At 42.8% G+C, this 14,710-nt stretch overlaps 1 protein-coding gene across 1 annotated transcript in view; it reads left to right on the top strand.

Annotated features, from left to right (window-relative positions):
* The window catches only part of LOC310868629 (myosin-10-like), a gene marked incomplete at its 5' end in the record, with an annotated part of 206,772 nt that overhangs the window by 170,476 nt on the left and 21,586 nt on the right, over positions 1-14,710 (top strand). Inside the window, 6 exons of the mRNA XM_083779087.1 lie at positions 232-376; positions 680-886; positions 5,206-5,310; positions 7,238-7,390; positions 10,484-10,732; positions 13,947-14,159. Of these exons, the coding sequence (XP_083635213.1) occupies positions 232-376; positions 680-886; positions 5,206-5,310; positions 7,238-7,390; positions 10,484-10,732; positions 13,947-14,159 (1,072 nt within the window). The remainder of the gene's footprint in view (positions 1-231; positions 377-679; positions 887-5,205; positions 5,311-7,237; positions 7,391-10,483; positions 10,733-13,946; positions 14,160-14,710) is intronic.

Raw genomic sequence — 14,710 nt, 5'->3', positions numbered from 1 at the left:
AAGGTGCGAGACCATTGAGAGCTTTATAGACAAGTAAAATAATTTTAAAATCAATCCTAAAAACAACCGGAAGCCAGTGCAGTGATGCCAAAACTGGAGTAATATGTAGTTCTAGTTAAAACTCTGGCTGCTGCAGATGCAATGGGTGAAATGAGGAGAATTCTATTTGTTCAAGTCCGTTTGAACGTTCCTCATGTTCTCTCTCTCTCTCTCTCTCTCTCTCTCTCTCAGGACCAAGCGTGAGCAGGAGGTGGCTGAGCTGAAGAAGGCCATTGAGGAGGAGAGCAGGAACCACGAGGCCCAGTTCCAGGAGATGAGACAGAGGCACGGGGCCGCCCTGGAAGAGGTGTCGGAACAGCTGGAGCAGGCCAAGAGGGTATAAAGATTTGCACCACGTTTTCACGACTTTTCAAAAATAGCAGACCTACGAGCTCGAAGCGCGCCACTCGAGCCACCGAGTGGCGCGATACGAGCTTGTAGGTCTGCTATTTTTTGAAAAATCAAAGAACGACTGACATTTTTAGAATCTGATCTCAGGTCAGAATGGGTTAATCAGACCAGTGTGTGTCCAGTGGAAACCTCGTATGAATCTGATCTCAGGTCAGAATGGGTTAAAATGATGTACTGCCATGTGTTGCGGTGTGTGTGTGTGTGTGTGTGTGTGTGTGTGTGGATCCAGTTCAAGTCCAACCTGGAGAAGACCAAGCAGAGCCAGGAGAGCGCCAACAAGGAGATGGCCGTGGAGGTGAAGGGCCTGCAGCAGGCCAAGACGGAGTCCGAGTACAAGAGGAAGAAACTGGAGTCACAGCTGCAGGAGGTCATGGCCCGAGTCACCGAGGGAGAGAAATGCAAGGGAGAGATGGCCGACCGCTCACACAAGCTACAGGTGGGTGATCGGCAGTGGTGGAAAAAGTACTCAATTGTTTTACTTAAGTAAAAGTACCAATACTGCAATTTAGAACTACTCCTTTACAAGTAAAAGTACGGAATTGAAAATGTACTTGAGTAAAAGTGCAAAAGTATCGGCATCAAAATGTACTTAAAGTACTAAAAGTAAAAGTACTCATATTGCAGAATGTCCCACTTCACAAGTTCAAAATGTGTACAAAGTCTATTGAAAATAGCTGATCTACAAGCTCACAATGTGTCGCGTTGCGACGCATTGTGAGCTTGTAGATCGGCTATTTTCAAATGGCCAAAATGTATTGGGTTGAAGTGGTTAATGTATGTTTTCTAATCAAAATTAAAATTAAAAGTAACTAAAGTAACTAAAGTTTTCAAATAATTGTAGTGGAGTAAAAGTACAAATGTTGGCTCCGAGATGTAGTGGAGTAGAAGTAAAAAGTACTGGAAATTGGAAATACTCAAGTAAAGCACAAATACCTCAAAATTGTACTTAAGTACAGTACTTAAGTAAAAGTACTTAGTTACTTTCCACCACTGGATGGCACTGGCAGAATGGCAGCACGCCCCGGACCTTTCCTGGTGCCCTGCCGCCTATTGGCCTGCCTGGGGAATAAGGGGAATATGCCCGGTACGACCTGTGGCCAGCCCAGCCCTGCATTCAGGGGAAATATCCCATCTACACGTTCACATAGCCCCATATGTGCCCTCTCCCTATTGGCTCATTCTGTAGCTCCGAGATGAGGTCACACACTGGGCCCCTCCCACCGCGTTTCAGAAACGGCGCAAGTTTCCGCAAACATCGTTTCTTATCCTTACCAGACCATTAATCCAAAACGTGTAGGGCCGATGCAGGTTTACACTAATTCAAACTTAGGATCGGCCCAGAAAATCCAACTCGCCATTTGAACTGAGCCTTTACGTCCCGTCTTTTGTCAGTCGCTTCCATGTTTATCAAGGAAGTCGTGCGTGTGCGCGTGCATGTCGAGTGAACTGAAGTCGGTTGGAAATTTTCGACCAGGGGAGGCGCCGGGGAGGCGCTAAAGCTTTTAAACTTCCTTGATAAACATGGAAGCGACTGACAAAAGACGGGACGTAAAGGCTCAGTTCAAATGGCGAGTTGGATTTTCTGGGCCGATCCTAAGGTTGAATTAGTGTAAACCTCCATGGGCCCTACACGTTTTGGATTAATGGTCTGGTAAGGATAAGAAACGTTCCTTGCGGAACCTTGCGCCGTTTCTGAAACGCGGTGGGAGGGGCCCAGTGTGTGACCTCATCTCGGAGCTACAGAATGAGCCAATAGGGAGAGGGAACATATGGGGCTACACGTTCACATTGTGTTGCGAATTGTCAGCGTGTGTAGATCTGTTATTTTCGTCAAAGGTATTTAGTGCAATGACATTTATATTACTGCAGGTAGTTCTAGAAATAGGCTATATCCAGCATGACAGCACATGTATGCACCTAGCCGTTAATAGAAGATTTGAGAACGGATGAATCACATTAGAAATATCATCAGTTGTGCCGATTAGTGATTATTAGACATAGTTTTGTCAGAGCAGCAGCATTATTGGCTTTAGGAATGGGACAAAAAAGGGCAGGTATATACGCTCCTGTATTTTTAAAGAAAGAAAGAAATGTTATGTATTATGGTGGTACCCCAGGCGAAAAAGAAATATATTTAGTATACTTTTTTAAAGTATACTAAATGTACTTATTTGTACTTGAAACTATTTGAATTTAAATTGTGCTATTTTGAAACTACTTAAGTTGTACTTTTTATACTTAAGTTGCACTTAAGATGTGCTAAAACATATCTTAAATATATTTTTTCTATACTTTTTAACCCTTTTGTGACCAAAAAAATAGTGTTAAATTGAAAATATACTTCCAGTATTCCAAGTATACTTTTGAAAAGCATACTTAGATTATATTTATAGTGTATTTTCGAATATATCGAGTGTATATCAAGTATTAAATAAATGCATTTAAAATATACTACCAATGTGTTAATAGAATAACATTATGAACTAATGTGCTTAAAATATACTTTGTTATCTCGAATACACTATCAGATCTACTTAAACATATCTTAAATATATTTTTTCTGACAAAACAATAGTGTTAAATTGAAAATATACTTCCAGTATCCCAAGTATACTTTTTTCCGATGAGTGAAAAGCATACTTATATTATATTTATAGTGTATTTGTATAGTATATAAATAAATACATTTAAAATATACTACCAATGTGTTAATATAATAACATTACAAACTCATGTGCTTAAAATATATTTGATAGTACGTATACTTCAAATTAATGACTTTTATACTCCAAATAAATTTTAAGCATTATATATAATATATATGCAAATTTATACTTTTCCAAAGTATATATATATATTATATATATACTTCGGAAAAGTATAAATTTGCATATATTTGCATATATAACTCTTAATTGGAGCAACCATGTTACTATACATATGAATGGGAAAAGGGGAGAGGGACTGATCAAACCAACAGACATTTAGATTCATGGTTTTACTAACAAATCACATAAAACAACATAAATCACCAAATAACTCCACAACAAAACCCTAAACACAATTACCCATAACATAACTCCAGTATACATTCTAATATTCAAATAATAACACAAATAAGAACAATAACACACGGTCCTTGGCGCCCCAGTGTATGCTGGGAAATGGACTTCCTCTAGCCACTCCCATTTCACCTGCCAGTATTTATAGCACATTAGTACTTAATGTACTTAAACTTAATATACTGAAAGTTTATACTTGTATTGTATTTATAATGTATTAAAAATACAATCTACAAATATATTTACTTAAAATATGCTAAGAGTGCATTTAAAAAATACAATCTACAAATATATTTTTAATTATTATATTAAAGTACATCTTACAATAAATGCATGTTCAGGAGAACTCGCTATGAATATATTGCTAATGGAATTAAAATATAATAATCACAAATGTATTTTTAATTATTATATTAAAGTACATCTTACAATAAATGCATGTTCAGGAGAACTTGCTATGAATATATTGCTAATGGACTTAAAATATAATAATCACAAATGTATTTTTTATTATTATATTAAAGTACATCTTACAATAAATGCATGTTCAGGAGAACTTGCTATGAATATATTGCTAATGGACTTAAAATATAATAATCACCAATGTATTTTTAATTATTATAATTGAAGTACATCTTACAATAAATGCATGTTCAGGAGAACTTGCTATGAATATATTGCTAATGGACTTAAAATATAATAATCACAAATGTATTTTTAATTATTATATTAAAGTACATCTTACAATAAATGCATGTTCAGGAGAACTTGCTATAAATATATTGCTAATGGACTTAAAATATAATAATCACCAATATATTTTTAATTATTATAATTAAAGTACATCTTACAATAAATGCATGTTCAGGAGAACTTGTTGTGAATATATTGATAAAGTACTTAAAATATAATAATCACAAATGTATTTGTGATTATATGTATTTAAGTTAGACAAAAGTAAACATAAAATTAATGCACTCATGAAAAGCATACTTTCATACTATTTGAAATATATTTCTCATTTAGTACACTTATCACAAATGTGCTAAATCACAAATTAATTTATGTTCACTTATATTATATTTAGCAAAAATGTACTATTAATATGATTAGAGACACTACAAGTATACATTTAACATACTTTCTGTGCTAAAAGTGTACTTAAGTATGGAATAAATATATTTATTTTTCGCCTGGGACATGGTGAGCCACATATTATAATTTATTATAATATTTAGCTCAAAATATATAGGGGTTACTTCAGTACATTCCTGGTGTTTAGTTGTTGTTTTAAAGGTTTTATGACATTAATTTTCATTTATTTTTCTTTTTTCTTTTAGGTTTTATGACCTCAATTACACCCAAAAAACCTGAACTTTGAACATTCAGTGGATTTTCTGTGGTCTGAAGTTTTCTTTGGGGTTTTTTGGGCCTTTTGAGCTACAATGAAAACAGGCAACACAGTGAAACAGTGACATCTGGCAAATCCCATTGACATTATATGGGATTTGCAGTAAGTGATGTCACTTACTGCCGGCAAATCAGAGCACCTGTTTGAGCCAGAAAACCCCAGATCACAGAAAATCTACTGAATGTTAAAAGTTGGTGCAAATGAGATTAGAAAACCTAAAAAAAACAAGAACAATTCCAAAACCTTTTTTTTAATGTCACAATCCCTTTAATGTCTCTGCAGACTGAGTTGGACAGTGTGTCTGCCACGCTGGAGGACGCTGAGAGGAAGGGCATCAAGATAGCCAAGGATGTCACCGGGCTGGAGAGTCAGCTGCAGGACACTCAGGTGAGACACACTGCAGCTCATGGACGTGCACACATAGACCTCAAAGGGGGGCTGCCTTCAGCCCCTTGCCCTTTTAACCCGTCTGTAAAACAAGACAACTGCCCTTTCCCAGACCACGAATGCAGCATTTGCTATACGGCGAAAGAAATGCAAACGCCTCTCCATTCCATGCCAGCATTCAGGAGAATTGCTTTTTTTTCCCGAAGTCTCCTGAACCTGAACCATAGACTGTAAAAAATATGGACAAAGCGTTCCCCGGGTCTAACATGGACGTAAAATGAAGCCTGTTATTCCTGCACTGTAAGTCGCCATCTTTCTAGATCCGTTTTGGCCCAGCTGGCCATTGGCTGGCTCCGTTTGGGCCCAGCTGGCCATTGGCTGGCTCCGTTTGGGCCCAGCTGGCCATTGGCTGGCTCCGTTTGGGCCCAGCTGGCCATTGGCTGCCCAGACAACGAGGCGGGACTTCCCCCCTTCTTCTCCGTTGGTTTTTATTTTGACTCGAGTGGGTGGGGACTCCCGATCATAGACTGTAACGGTAGCCACGCCCCTCAGAACATACGCGACTTTATGGTCATTTATTTTATAAATGGGACCATAATTTTCCAAAAAGAATATTATGACATGAGAAATGAGACTTTAAACTAGTGACTGGAAGCAGAAAGTATTCATGACCATGTTTATTAAGGTAATACAGTCCAAATACATGGACTTCTATGGGGCTATGGGTTTTTTTGGGTCCAGTGACAGCGCCACAACAGGCCATTATATGAACTAGCAGGAGTTTCAGGCTTCACAAAATATCTGTCTGACTGCCCCCCTGAACCTGAACACAGTATTTTGCGTTGGACAAATTTGTTTATAAATCCATGTTCGTAAACCGCATCTCCACTAGCTAAATAGTGCTGCGTTGCGCCCCGAATATAGCTGATCTACAAGCTCTCAACGCGTCGCAGCTCTCGACCCGACGCATCGCAGCGCGGCGCATTCAGAGCTTGTAGATCTGCTATTTTTGCTCATTTTGTCCAAAAGTGCCCTCTTTATATGGGGTTTCGGCCCTTGTTTCTCTAACACTCTATGCACGTCCCTGCTGCAGCTGCATAGTATGAAGTTAGAGAGATCTAAATGTCTTGTACATTAACGCTATGAGTTATACTTACACCACAAATAGATCTACAAGCAAAACTGCTACCAGATTTGCCGGTGTCCGACATGGCACCCAGCCAAAGTATGAATCAGGCGTTAGGCTAACAGAGCTTGTTAGTTAGTTATATTGTTTGAACATGATGCCTTAACCCATTCTGACCGGGCATCCATTTTGGTGTCAGCATCATGTTGTGCTTTATCTATTGAAAAATAGCAGATCTACAAGCTCATATCGCGCCACCGAGTGGCGCGATACGAGCTTCTAGGTCTGCCATTTTTGAAAAATCGAAGAATGACTGACATTTTTTAGAATCTGATCTCAGGTCAGAATGGGTTCATCAGACCAGTGTGTGTCCAGTGGAAAACCTCGTATGAATCTGATCTCAGGTCAGAATGGGTTAAGAGCCTTTCAAACATGAAGCGATATAACGTGCCTAGTTCATTTTCAATGAGACCTATGTTTTTGCGCGGAGGAGCACTGTGCGGTGCGACAACGCAAGCGTATTTACGCGAGCGCGGTCCCGTGATTTTGTCGCATGCGTGCTCGTTTCGTGCACACACACACACACCCGCGACTCACCAGACCTGGATACGGTTTAGCTTTTTTTTTGTACGCTTGCGTTGCGTTGTTACGCCCCCTCTTGGGCAGACCTAGAGGAGTTCCTCGCTTCCCGTTTGAAAGGCCCTTTACTCTACTGTGTTGTGTGTGTGTGTGCGTGTGTGTGTGTGTGTGCGTGCGTGTGTGTGTGTGCGTGTGTGTGTGTGCGTGCGTGTGTGCGTATAGGAGCTGCTCCAGGAGGAGACTCGTCAGAAGCTGAACCTGAGCAGCCGCGCACGGCAGCTGGAAGAGGAGAAGAGCGCTCTGCAGGAACAACAGGAGGAAGACGAGGAGGCTCGCAAGAACCTGGAGAAACAGCTGCTGACGCTCCAGACACAGGTAGGAAGAACCTGGAGAAACAGCTGCTGACGCTCCAGACACAGGTAGGAAGAACCTGGAGAAACAGCTGCTGACGCTCCAGACACAGGTAGGAAGAACCTGGAGAAACAGCTGCTGACGCTCCAGACACAGGTAGGAAGAACCTGGAGAAACAGCTGCTGACGCTCCAGACACAGGTATGAAGAACCTGGAGAAACAGCTGCTGACGCTCCAGACACAGGTAGGGAGAACCTGGAGAAACAGCTGCTGACGCTCCAGACACAGGTAGGAAGAACCTGGAGAAACAGCTGCTGACGCTCCAGACACAGGTAGGAAGAACCTGGAGAAACAGCTGCTGACGCTCCAGACACAGTTTAGGAAGAACCTGGAGAAACAGCTGCTGACGCTCCAGACACAGGTAGGAAGAACCTGGAGAAACAGCTGCTGACGCTCCAGACACAGTTTAGGAAGAACCTGGAGAAACAGCTGCTGAAGCTCCAGACACAGGTAGGAAGAACCTGGAGAAACAGCTGCTGACGCTCCAGACACAGGTAGGGAGAACCTGGAGAAACAGCTGCTGACGCTCCAGACACAGGTAGGAAGAACCTGGAGAAACAGCTGCTGACGCTCCAGACACAGGTAGGAAGAACCTGGAGAAACAGCTGCTGACGCTCCAGACACAGGTAGGGAGAACCTGGAGAAACAGCTGCTGACGCTCCAGACACAGGTAGGGAGAACCTGGAGAAACAGCTGCTGACGCTCCAGACACAGGTAGGAAGAACCTGGAGAAACAGCTGCTGACGCTCCAGACACAGTTTAGGAAGAACCTGGAGAAACAGCTGCTGACGCTCCAGACACAGGTAGGAAGAACCTGGAGAAACAGCTGCTGACGCTCCAGACACAGGTAGGAAGAACCTGGAGAAACAGCTGCTGACGCTCCAGACACAGGTAGGAAGAACCTGGAGAAACAGCTGCTGAAGCTCCAGACACAGGTAGGAAGAACCTGGAGAAACAGCTGCTGACGCTCCAGACACAGTTTAGGAAGAACCTGGAGAAACAGCTGCTGAAGCTCCAGACACAGGTAGGAAGAACCTGGAGAAACAGCTGCTGACGCTCCAGACACAGGTAGGGAGAACCTGGAGAAACAGCTGCTGACGCTCCAGACACAGGTAGGAAGAACCTGGAGAAACAGCTGCTGACGCTCCAGACACAGGTAGGAAGAACCTGGAGAAACAGCTGCTGACGCTCCAGATACAGGTAGGAAGAACCTGGAGAAACAGCTGCTGACGCTCCAGACACAGGTAGGAAGAACCTGGAGAAACAGCTGCTGACGCTCCAGACACAGGTAGGAAGAACCTGGAGAAACAGCTGCTGACGCTCCAGACACAGGTAGGAAGAACCTGGAGAAACAGCTGCTGACGCTCCAGACACAGGTAGGAAGAACCTGGAGAAACAGCTGCTGACGCTCCAGACACAGGTAGGAAGAACCTGGAGAAACAGCTGCTGACGCTCCAGACACAGGTAGGAAGAGCCTGGAGAAACAGCTGCTGACGCTCCAGACACAGGTAGGAAGAGCCTGGAGAAACAGCTGCTGACGCTCCAGACACAGGTAGGAAGAACCTGGAGAAACAGCTGCTGACGCTCCAGATACAGGTAGGAAGAACCTGGAGAAACAGCTGCTGACGCTCCAGACACAGGTAGGAAGAACCTGGAGAAACAGCTGCTGACGCTCCAGACACAGGTAGGAAGAACCTGGAGAAACAGCTGCTGACGCTCCAGACACAGGTAGGAAGAACCTGGAGAAACAGCTGCTGACGCTCCAGACACAGGTAGGAAGAACCTGGAGAAACAGCTGCTGACGCTCCAGACACAGGTAGGAAGAACCTGGAGAAACAGCTGCTGACGCTCCAGACACAGGTAGGAAGAGCCTGGAGAAACAGCTGCTGACGCTCCAGACACAGGTAGGAAGAACCTGGAGAAACAGCTGCTGAAGCTCCAGACACAGGTAGGGAGAACCTGGAGAAACAGGTAGGAGGACTGACTCTTCTCTCCACACAGGGACGTGTTCACATGAGCAAATATGGAGCTTTGCTTAAAGCTTTGAATGAATTCACATCGGGCATGGCACACACATAATATGGCAGGCTGCAATATATATGTACTTGCTATTTACACTAACTTATTGCTGTTCCATATTATAAAATGAAAATAGTTTGGACCACTGGGTGAAAGTATGAGGCCATTTAAAGAGCTTAATATTGCTGTTATTTATGGACTAACTGAAAAGAAAATCGAAAAATGTATCAATCAGAATTTGCAGCAAACAATGTATCATTATGCATCTAGATCACCATGTGCATAATATCTTATTTCAAAATGAATGAATGAGTTAATGAATGAATGAATGAATGAATGAATGAATGAATGAATTAATTAATTAATGGATGAATGAATGAATGGATGGATGGATGGATGGATGGATGGATGGATGGATGGATGGATGGATGGATGGATGGATGGATGAATGGATGGATGAATGCATTAATTCATTAATTTTAGTGTCTGGCAGCCTCAACACAGCCCCTTACGGGGATGCTTCAGACACATTTTAAAGAACACTATGGGCTGTATTTTGCGTGTCTTAAGTACCAGGTCTTATTCCCTATAACTTGAGTAAACTAAAGACCTGGAGGCGTGGTCAATGCATCTTTGGCCACTCAGAATAGCCAAATGGCATTGACCACGCCTCCAGGTCTTCAGTTTACTCAAGTTAGGGAATAAGACCTGGTACTTAACCCATTCTGAACGGGCACCCATTTTGGTGTTAGCATCACGTTATGCTTTAGCTATTGAAAAATAGCAGATCTACAAGCTCATATCGCGCCACCGAGTGGCGCGATACGAGCTTGTAGATCTGCTATTTTTGAAAAATCGAAGAACGACTGACATAGAAACATAGCTTTATCAGAAAACTGTCAGGATGTAGAAGACGTTTATAGAATCTGATCTCAGGTCAGAATGGGTTTTAAGACACGCAAAATACAGCCCAATGTGTCACATGCTTATAATACTCTCTATATACCATCTCCACGCTCACGTCCAACTCGTCTTTAGCTGTGCGAGACCAAGAAGAAGCTGGAGGAGGACGTGGGCTGCATGGAGGGCCTGGAGGAGCTGAAGAGGAAGCTGCAGAAGGACGTGGAGGCCACGGGGCAGCGGCTGGAGGAGAAGACCATGGCCTTGGAGAAGATGGAGAAGACCAAGACCCGCCTGCAGCAGGAGCTGGACGACCTGACCGTGGACCTGGACCACCAGAGACAGATCGTCTCCAACCTGGAGAAGAAGCAGAAGAAGTTTGACCAGGTTTGGACCACCACTTGTATATAACCTCGCCTCACCATGGCTTTCCACCTCGGAGGAAAGCCTGGTTTTTCTCTGTTCCAAAAAGTGCAAAGTGTGATCCGTTCTGGAGCGGATGTTATTATCGCTACAGTACGTCATGTTGTAGTCATTGTTTTTTAGTCATCAGGGCAGGAACAATCAAACGGAACTTCCTTTTTCCTTCAAACCGGAAGAATAACTCTCGTAGCCTGTAGCTTTTATTGAGAAAAATCGGTTTGAGGGAAAAGGAAGTTCCGGGAGATTGATGACTACAAAACAATACTACAACATGACGTAACGATATCATCCTGATGACTACAAAACTATACTACAACATGACGTAACGATATCATCCTGATGACTACAAAACAACACTACAACATGACGTAACGATATCATCCTGATGACTACAAAACAATACTACAACATGACGTAACGATATCATCCTGATGACTACAAAACAATACTACAACATGACGTAACGATATCATTCTGATGACTACAAAACAATACTACAACATGACGTAACGATATCATCCTGATGACTACAAAACAATACTACAACATGACGTAACGATATCATCCTGATGACTACAAAACAATACTACAACATGACCTAATGATATCATCCTGATGACTACAAAACAATACTACAACATGACGTAACGATATCATCCTGATGACTACAAAACAATACTACAACATGACGTAACGATATCATCCTGATGACTACAAAACAATACTACAACATGACCTAACGATATCATCCTGATGACTACAAAACAATACTACAACATGACCTAACGATATCATCCTGATGACTACAAAACAATACTACAACATGACCTAACGATATCATCCTGATGACTACAAAACAATACTACAAGATGACGTAACGATATCATCCTGATGACTACAAAACAATACTACAACATGACGTAACGATATCATCCTGATGACTACAAAACAATACTACAACATGACGTAACGATATCATCCTGATGACTACAAAACAATACTACAACATGACGTAACCATATCATCCTATATATATATATATATATATATAGATATCATCCGCTACCGACCCGTTCATGAACCTGAAATGGAATGCTGCCCAGGCGAAATGGAATGGTGCCCAGGCTAAATGCTGCCCAGGCGAAATGGAATGGTGCCCAGGCTAAATGCTGCCCAGGCTAAATGGAATGGTGCCCAGGCTAAATGCTGCCCAGGCTAAATGGAATGGTGCCCAGGCTAAATGGAATGGTGCCCAGGCTAAATGCTGCCCAGGCTAAATGGAATGGTGCCCAGGCTAAATGGAATGGTGCCCAGGCTACCACTTGTATAGCAGACAAATTGAACTAGATCAGGGGTGTGCAACTTTGACGATGGAGAGAGCCACTACATTTCCACACTCACTCCAGAGGGCCACTACATTTCCACACTCACTCCAGAGAGCCACTACATTTCCACACTCACTCCAGAGGGCCACTATAGTTCCACACTCACTCCAGAGGGCCACTACATTTCCACACTCACTCCAGAGAGCCACTACATTTCCACACTCACTCCAGAGGGCCACTATAGTTCCACACTCACTCCAGAGGGCCACTACATTTCCACACTCACTCCAGAGGGCCACTACATTTCCACACTCACTCCAGAGAGCCACTATAGTTCCACACTCACTCCAGAGGGCCACTACATTTCCACACTCACTCCAGAGGGCCACATTGCAATGGCCGATCTACAAGCTCAAAACGCGTCGCCTTGCGACATATTTTGAGATTGTAGATCAGCTATTTTTTGCTATATTTGATTTTAAATACTGAATATTCTTTTTGCCATTGGAATCCTGAAAAGTAACCTTTTTTTATTTAATTTCAAATGCTTTTCCAATGCCTTTTAATTATACTTATGTTAACTTTTTTGTTTCATGAACTAAATACATATACATTGGACATAAAAAAGACAATATCATTATTTTTAATACTACTCATTAAAGGGACACTTCACCCTTTTTGCAAAAACATATATGTTAATGACGTTTAGAAGCTTTAGAACACTTTCCTGGGGTCTTTATTTGTGTAATGTGTAAATTGTGTAAATGTGGTTTTAGATATTTTAGATTGTATCAGTAAGCACAGTGTCTCTGATGTCATGGACACTGGTCTCACTACCTTCCTGGACTACAATTCCCATAATTATTTGGTGCACTACTCCTCCTTGTGGATAGGGGGAGAGCTGTCTTACTGAGACAAAATGTAGTCCAGGAAGGTAGTGAGACCAGTGTCCATGACATCAGAGACCCCGGGCTCACTGCTACAATCTAAAATATCTAAAACCACATATTACACACATAAAGACCCACAGGAAAGTGTTCTAAAGCTTCTAAACGTCATTAACATATATTGTTTTGTAAAAAGGGTGAAGTGTCCCTTTAAGGTACACATTTAGACTGAATGGGTCATGTTTGCACCGAATTGTAACAGCTGAAATCAATAATATATCAGTATTCCAAAATGTAACCTGCGGGCCGCCAGTTGCCCATTATGTGAACTAGATAGCCAGGTAGGAGTGGTCCCAGCTTAGAGAAGATTATTTGCCAGTGTGGGCCTTCATATGTGTAACAAACCTGTGTTATAGATCTACATTGCGAAATGATTGTGAGACTTTGTCATGCCCATGCAGGTTTTTATTTAAAATCTATATCGATATGAAAACATTTATCCCATCCAGGACGGGAACCCCTTTTGGTGTTGTAAGGTTTATGTTATACTTTCGCTAATGTTTGAATATACAGTATATTCTTTCAGAGCGAGCGGGGGGGGGGGGGGGGGGGTTGTTCCTGGAACAACATATTTTCAGATGGGGGCCAATTTCATATCATTTTTTGGGGGTCCTTGACATGAAATATTGAGCACCACTGATACAGAAACATAAATTTCCACGTCAGGCCTAAATTGGTTTTAACCCATTCTGAACGGGAACCCATTTTGGTGTTAGCATCATGTCGTGCTTTATCTATTGAAAAATAGCAGATCTACAAGCTCATAGCGCGCCACCGAGTGGCGCGCTACGATCTGATCTGATCTCAGGTCAGAATGGGTTAATCAGACCAGTGTGTGTCCAGTGGAAACCTCGTATGAATCTGATCTCAGGCCTAAATTGGTTTTAATCCCTTCCCTGTCCATAGATGCTGGCCGAGGAGAAGAGCATCTCGGCCCGCTATGCCGAGGAGCGTGACCGCGCTGAGGCCGAGGCCAGGGAGAAGGAGACCAAGGCTCTGTCTATGACCAGAGCCCTGGACGAGGCCCTGGAGGCCAAGGACGAGCTGGAGAGACTCAACAAGCAGCTCCGCGCCGAGATGGAGGACCTGATGAGCTCCAAGGACGACGTGGGCAAGAACGTGAGTGACCCGTCCCCATGGACGGAGCTTGAGGGGGTTTAAACGTAACTTCTGGCTTCTGACTGTAGTTTGTAATCATCTCTCTTATCATGATATGATGACTCGCTGTATGGCTGTAGTGCATGTGTGTATGTGTGTGAGCTGCTGTACTACCTTTAGGGGTTAGGGCATTGTAAAAACGCTAATATAATAAAATAAAGGTAAAAAAAATCGCGCTCGCACGCTTCCCAGGCGTCAAGTTCAAGCTCCGCCTATGCCCGTCCCTGACGGATGCCGAATCCATTTAGCATGAGAGTACACACACACACACACACACACACACACATGCAAAACAATGTATCTGTATACACTTCGACATGTAGACAGGAGGAGGAGCCGGGATTCGAACCGCCGACCCATGGATCATTGGACGACCTGCTCTACCTCCTGAGCCACAGTCCCCCCCCCCCCTAATCTCTCTCTCTCTCTCTCTCTCTCTCTCTCTCTCTCTCTCCCTCTGTCTCTGTCTCTGTCTCTGTCTCTGTCTCTGTCTCTGTCTCTGTCTCTGTCTC

The sequence above is a fragment of the Protomyctophum parallelum genome (assembly GCF_964188405.1).
Source record: "Protomyctophum parallelum genome assembly, chromosome: 13".
NCBI classification, from domain to species: domain Eukaryota; kingdom Metazoa; phylum Chordata; class Actinopteri; order Myctophiformes; family Myctophidae; genus Protomyctophum; species Protomyctophum parallelum.
This window is presented reverse-complemented; position numbering and strand designations above follow the sequence as displayed.